The following is a 5,658-nucleotide window of genomic DNA, read 5'->3' as shown; positions in this document are numbered from 1 at the left end:
CCGGCCCCACCGCTCGGCCCGGGCCCGTAGAAGGAAGGTCTCTGCCTTCGCTGCCTCCTAGGCCGGCCGGCCTCGGGCTCCCAACTCGGAACGCTCTGCCCAGGCCTGGACTGGAAGGGGCTTGGACGGCGCCCCACCCAGCCTGGGGTCTTCCAGGCTGTCTCCCTGTCTGTCCCGGGCTTTACCCGGGAGGATGGCCCGAGAGCTTGGGACGCAGGGACCCGGGAGCGGACCGCCGCCCGCTGGCTTCGAGCGTCGGCGGGAGGACCGCACGGGGCTGGCCGGGCTCTCGCCACGAGGTGCCCCCAGCAGAAAAGCTCCTTTGGAGCGTCATCCTCGGGTGACCGCACAGTCCCATCACTGCCCTGGCGGGCTCTGGAGCCCGGGTGTCTGTTGCCAGTGTTGGTGGGAGGGTGCCTGGCTAAAGAGGGCTCATAGAAGAAAACCCAGAGGCTGTGGGGAGGGCGGCCGGCTCGCCTGTGGTAGCATCCTCTGGGTGGAGAGGCTCTAGCTGAGCACAAAGTCCAAGAAGATAGCCAGGCAGGATGGCTCAGCAGACACCGAGACCAGTATGGGCTGCTGGTTAATCAGAGAAGTGCTTGTGTGGTTGGAGGCTGGGCTGGGGGTAGGAGTATCAGCACTCACCTTGGCCATCTAATGCACCTGGAAAAAAGGATCCAGGGGCTGGGAAGGTGGCTCAGTGGTAGAGCGCTTGCCTTGCATGCTTGAGGCCCTGGGTTCGATTCCTCAGCACCACATAAGCAAAAAGAAAAAAGTCGGAAGTGGCGCTGTGGCTCAAGTGGTAGAGCGCTAGCCTTGAGCTGAAGAGCTGAGGGACAGCGCCCAGGCCCAGAGTTCAGGCCCCACGACTGGACCCAAAAAAAAAAAAAAGACTAAAAAGGATCCAATAGTGTCTGCCCGGGTAGGGTGAGAATGCTGGGCCTGGCAACAGCTGTGCTCACAGGTGCCATCATCGGCCTAGGAGGTATGTTGTCAGCCTCCTTCCTTCTTGCAGATCGCCTCTCCTGAGGACCATCCCTTGCCCAACCTCAGGCCTGGGGGATGGCATGGGGATTTATTTGTCAACGCTAGTGAAAGGGGATGGGAGTGTCGCTTAGGGGTAGAGCGCTTGTCTAGCATGCACAAAGCCCCGGTTCAATTCCCCAGCACCACATGAACAGAAAAAGAGCTAGTGTAAGGTCTCAGGCCCTTTTCACTGCTTTGTGCTGTGTGTGTGTGTGTGCATTATGCACACACATATACATGTATGCATGCATGTGTGCATGTGCTGGTCTTTGAACTCAGGGCCTGGATGTCTTTTAATTTTTTTGGTGGAGGGGGGTCCAGTCATGGGGCCTGAATTCTGGGCCTGCGTGCTGTCTCAGCTCTTCAGCTCAAGGCTAGCGCTCTACCACTTGAGCCACAGCGCCACTTCCGGCTTTTTTTTTTCTTTTTGCTTATGTGGTGCTGAGGAATCCAACGCAGGGCCTCATGCATGCAAGGCAAGCACTCTACCACTGAGCCACCTTCCCAGCCCTGGATGTCTTTTTATTGTTGTTGGTTGTGGGGCTTAAACTCAGGACCTGGGCACTGTCCTTGAGCTCTTTTGCTCAAGGATAATGCTCTACTACTTTGAGCCACAGCTCCACTCCTGGTTTTTTTGAGTGGTTAATTGGAGATAAGAGTTTCATGGGGACTCTTCTTCCTGGGCTGGCTTCAAACCACAATCCTGAGTAGCTAGGATTATAGGCGTGAGCCACCTGTGCATGGCTTCCCTGAGCTTTCTTTTTGCTCAAGGCTGGCACTCTACCACTTGAGCCACAGCTCCACTTATGACTTTTTTGGTGGTCAGTTGGAGATGACAGTCTCACGGACTTTCCTGCCTGGGCTGGCTTTGAACGGTGATCAGATCTCAGCCTCCTGAGTGGCTGGGATGATAGCACCCAGCTGCTTTGTTATGCCTTTTGCATTATCTGAGAAGACGTTGGCTTTGAAGCCTCTACCATGAGTCAGAAACTCGTTATCACTTGCTTTTCCAAGTGATGGACACTGGAAGCCAAGTCTCCTTTCTGACCAGAGGGGTTGGCAGAGGCAGGCTCTAAGGCACCCCCCATGAAGGTCCTGAGTTGGGTCTCTCAGGCTCATAGATCTGTGTGTTTGCTCTGCAGAGATGACTGACCCCTTCTGTGTTGGAGGAGGCCGCCGGCTCCAGGGGTCTGGCAAGAGTGGATCTGGGAAGGGTAGCGGCCGGAAGGAGGCTCGACTTCCCATGCTGCAAGACCCACTGAAGCTGGGTAAGGGTTAGTGCCAACATCAACTCCAGGGAGTCAAGTAGGCAGGGGTGACCTGGGTATCCCGATGGGCCTGGGGCGGGGGGTGGAGACTGACTTGGATATAGCCTGAGGTCTGGGTTTTTATCCTGGGTGGGACAGACATTCTTGTGCCTTGGTGTTGGTGAGCTCAGTCAAGACTCCCTTAAGTCTACTGCCCCTGGGTGGCTGGTGATGCTGTGCAGCCCCTGAGCATTGCTGCATCCTGTGTCACAGGGATGCCAGTGGCCCACAGTGGACAGACAGTGCCTGGCCAGGCCCCACTCTGCTTTGACCCAGGAAATCCAACCAGTGACAGGACAGAAGGGAAGAAAAAGGGGCGGCCGAAAGCCGAGAACCAGGCCCTCCGAGACATCCCTGTGAGCTACCCGAGGGTTGGGGTAGGGTTTACGCTGGGTCAGCTTGTGAGGGCCACTGCCCTGCTTAAAAACTGCCTTCAGCTATCCCGTGTCATCTCTGAGTTTGAGCATGTCTCCTGGGGTCCCAGGGGACCACACCAGTGGCCCCCGGCAGAGGTCTGGAGTAGGACTTAAGTTCTCACTGTGGTCCTGAGATGGAGGGCTCACATGGCTTCTGTGCCCTACAGGCCTGGGGAGGGCTGTAAGTCTGGCACTCAGGTTGAAGAGGCCTGAGTGGCTGAGGGTTAGCTGCTTTGTCTTTCCCTATGCCCAGCTCTCCTTGATGAACCAGTGGAAAGATGAATTCAAGGCACATTCAAGGGTGAAGTGTCCAAACTCGGGGTGCTGGCTGGAGTTTCCCAGCATCTACGGGCTCAAGTACCATTACCAGCGGTGCCAAGGGGTAAGGGGCTGTGGGTTGGCAAAGAGGAGGCCTGGGGGTGTGTCTGGGCAGAGGTCCCCCGGGCCCCCTCCCACACCTGCCCTCCCTGCCCAGGGCGCCATCTCAGATAGGCTGGCCTTTCCTTGCCCCTTCTGCGAGGCCGCGTTCACCTCCAAGACCCAGCTGGAGAAGCACCGGATTTGGAATCACATGGACCGTTCCCTGCCTGCCCCCAAGCCTGGCCCGGTCAACAGGCCGGTCACCATCAGCCGGCCTGTCGGGGTCAGCAAGCCCATCGGAGTGAGCAAACCCGTCAGTATTGGCAAGCCAGTGGGGGTCAGCAAGCCTATTGGTATCAGCAAGCCGGTCACAGTCAGCAGGCCCGTGCCGGTCTCCAAGGCCATGCCAGTCACCAGACCGGTGCCAGTCACCAAGCTTGTGACAGTGACAAAACCTGTGCCAGTCACTAAGCCAGTGCCGGTCAGCAGGCCTGTTGTGGTCAGCAAGCCAGTGCCGGTCAGCAGACCCATTGCCATCAGCAGACATACACAACCCTGCAAAATGTTACTTCTGACCAAGTCTGAAAACAAAACACCTCGTGCCACAGGGAAAAACAGCAGTAAGAAAAGGTATAGGAACTCGCTTCTGGGTGGGCAGTCCTGGGCTGGGCCTGAGGGTACATGGGGCAGGCCCAGGCCTGCCTGGCCTTCATCCTTCCCATTCCCTGCAGGGCTGCAGACAGCCTGGATGCCTGCCCCATCTTGCCCAAGCAGGCAAGGTCAGAGAATGGGGAGTTTGGCCCATCCTCCATGGGTCAGAGCCCAACTTTCCAGCCAAGTGCAGGCTCCAGTCACAGCTCTGCACTGTCGGGGAGCAGGTCCTCAGCTGGAAAAGAGCTGCTCCGGTCTCCAGGCCCTTTGTCCTCACCTGAGGAGGACCCGGAGCGCACAAAGCACAGTAAGATGGAAGTGGAAGGGGCGGTGGTGGGGTGGGCCCTGACCTCCCAATCGTTATTTGACCAGAATCTTGGTCCTTGCTTTCTCTCCTCTGAGTCAGGAAGGAAACAGAAAACACCCAAAAAGTTCACAGGGGAGCAGCCATCCATCTCAGGCACATTTGGGCTCAAAGGTGAGACTCCAGTTAGCTGGGTACCCCAGCTTGGGTGCACCCACATATGTGCCAGCACTTAGCCTCTACCTCCCACCCTGTGTGTGTGCACAGGCTTGGCCAAAGCGGAAGACAAGGCCCGGGTTCACCGCGCCAAGAAGCAGGAGGGGCCGGGCGCTGATGAAGTGCGGAAGAAGGTGCCAGCCACTCCCATCACAGACTGCAAGGAGTCAGCAGCTCCTGTGGCCCACCCAGCCCCAGGTGGGGGCTGCCTGCGGGGGCCCAGGGCAGGTCCCATGGTGGGCTGGGTCCTGTGGTGCAGGCATGGGGGCTGACCGTGCTGCCTAGGTGCTGCCCCGGGTGTCCACAAGCCTGTGGCCTGGCCCTGCCCCACAGGTGTCCCTGAGGAGCAGTGGCAGCGAACCATCCACGAACGGGGGGAGGCTGTGTGCCCCACCTGTAATGTGGTCACCCGGAAGACCCTTGTGGGACTCAAGAAGCACATGGAAGTGTGTCAGAAGGTAAGGTGGACCCGGGAGGAGCCCTCAGTGGAGGTGCCCGGGCTTCTTGAGCCGAGCAGCTCATGGCTGGGCTGTCTGTAGCTTCAGGAGGCACTCAAGTGCCAACACTGCAGGAAACAGTTCAAGTCCAAGGCCGGCCTCAACTACCACACCATGGCAGAACACAGCGCTAAGGTATGCTGCCCGCCCCACCCTGGCCTGCTCACCTCCCACCCTCCCTCTGGCTTCCCCCCATGCCAGTCCTTGGACCCATGAGGCCCAACCCTTGGGCTGGTGTCAGTCCTGAGGTTCCCTCTATCCCCAGGCCACCGATGCTGAGGCCTCTGAGGGTGGGGAACAAGAAGAAAGAGAGCGGCTCCGGAAGGTGCTGAAGCAGATGGGGCGGTTGCGCTGCCCCCAAGAGGTTGGTGCAGGGCCTCTGCGGAGTGCTGTACCGGGTGCTCTGTGCGGGGTGCTCTGTGCGGGGTGCTCACGGGGTGCTCACAGGGTTGGTGCAGGGCCTCTGCGGAGTGCTGTACCGGGTGCTCTGTGCGGGGTGCTCTGTGCGGGGTGCTCACGGGGTTGGTGCAGGGCCTCTGCGGGGTGCTGTACCGGGTGCTCTGTGCGGGGTGCTCTGTGCGGGGTGCTCACGGGGTGCTCACGGGGTTGGTGCAGGGCCTCTGCGGAGTGCTGTACCGGGTGCTCTGTGCGGGGTGCTCTGTGCGGGGTGCTCACAGGGTGCTCACGGGGTTGGTGCAGGGCCTCTGCGGGGTGCTGTACCGGGTGCTCTGTGCGGGGTGCTCACGGGGTTGGTGGAGGGGTCTGTGCGGGGTGCTCACGGGGTCTGTGGAGGGGTCTGTGCGGGGTGCTCGCGGGGTCGGTGGAGGGGTCTGTGCGGGGTGCTCGCGGGGTCGGTGGAGGGGTCTGTGCGGGGTGCTCGC

At 59.7% G+C, this 5,658-nt stretch overlaps 2 protein-coding genes across 3 annotated transcripts in view; one reads left to right on the top strand and one right to left on the bottom strand.

Annotated features, from left to right (window-relative positions):
* The window catches only part of Prpf6 (pre-mRNA processing factor 6), a 66,986-nt gene extending 66,332 nt beyond the window's left edge, over positions 1–654 (bottom strand). Inside the window, exons 1-2 of the mRNA XM_013030364.1 lie at positions 646–654; positions 186–431 (exon numbers count right to left, since the gene is read on the bottom strand). Of these exons, the coding sequence (XP_012885818.1) occupies positions 186–431; positions 646–654 (255 nt within the window). The remainder of the gene's footprint in view (positions 1–185; positions 432–645) is intronic.
* Positions 655–2,170: 1,516 nt separating this feature from the next.
* Positions 2,171–5,658, top strand: part of Znf512b (zinc finger protein 512B) — a 22,926-nt gene continuing 19,438 nt past the window's right edge. Inside the window, exons 1-10 of one of the 2 annotated variants that reach the window (XM_013030392.1) lie at positions 2,171–2,294; positions 2,547–2,689; positions 3,003–3,131; positions 3,225–3,739; positions 3,841–4,067; positions 4,167–4,238; positions 4,332–4,478; positions 4,614–4,738; positions 4,820–4,912; positions 5,043–5,141. In XM_013030392.1, the coding sequence (XP_012885846.1) occupies positions 2,171–2,294; positions 2,547–2,689; positions 3,003–3,131; positions 3,225–3,739; positions 3,841–4,067; positions 4,167–4,238; positions 4,332–4,478; positions 4,614–4,738; positions 4,820–4,912; positions 5,043–5,141 (1,674 nt within the window). The remainder of the gene's footprint in view (positions 2,295–2,546; positions 2,690–3,002; positions 3,132–3,224; positions 3,740–3,840; positions 4,068–4,166; positions 4,239–4,331; positions 4,479–4,613; positions 4,739–4,819; positions 4,913–5,042; positions 5,142–5,658) is intronic. The other variant, XM_013030393.1, reaches the window with a different exon arrangement.

The sequence above is a fragment of the Dipodomys ordii genome, unplaced genomic scaffold, assembly GCF_000151885.1.
Source record: "Dipodomys ordii isolate 6190 unplaced genomic scaffold, Dord_2.0 Scaffold129, whole genome shotgun sequence".
In the NCBI taxonomy this organism is placed as follows: domain Eukaryota; kingdom Metazoa; phylum Chordata; class Mammalia; order Rodentia; family Heteromyidae; genus Dipodomys; species Dipodomys ordii.
Note: the sequence above shows the minus strand (reverse complement) of the source record. Positions and strands in the feature narration are given on the sequence as shown.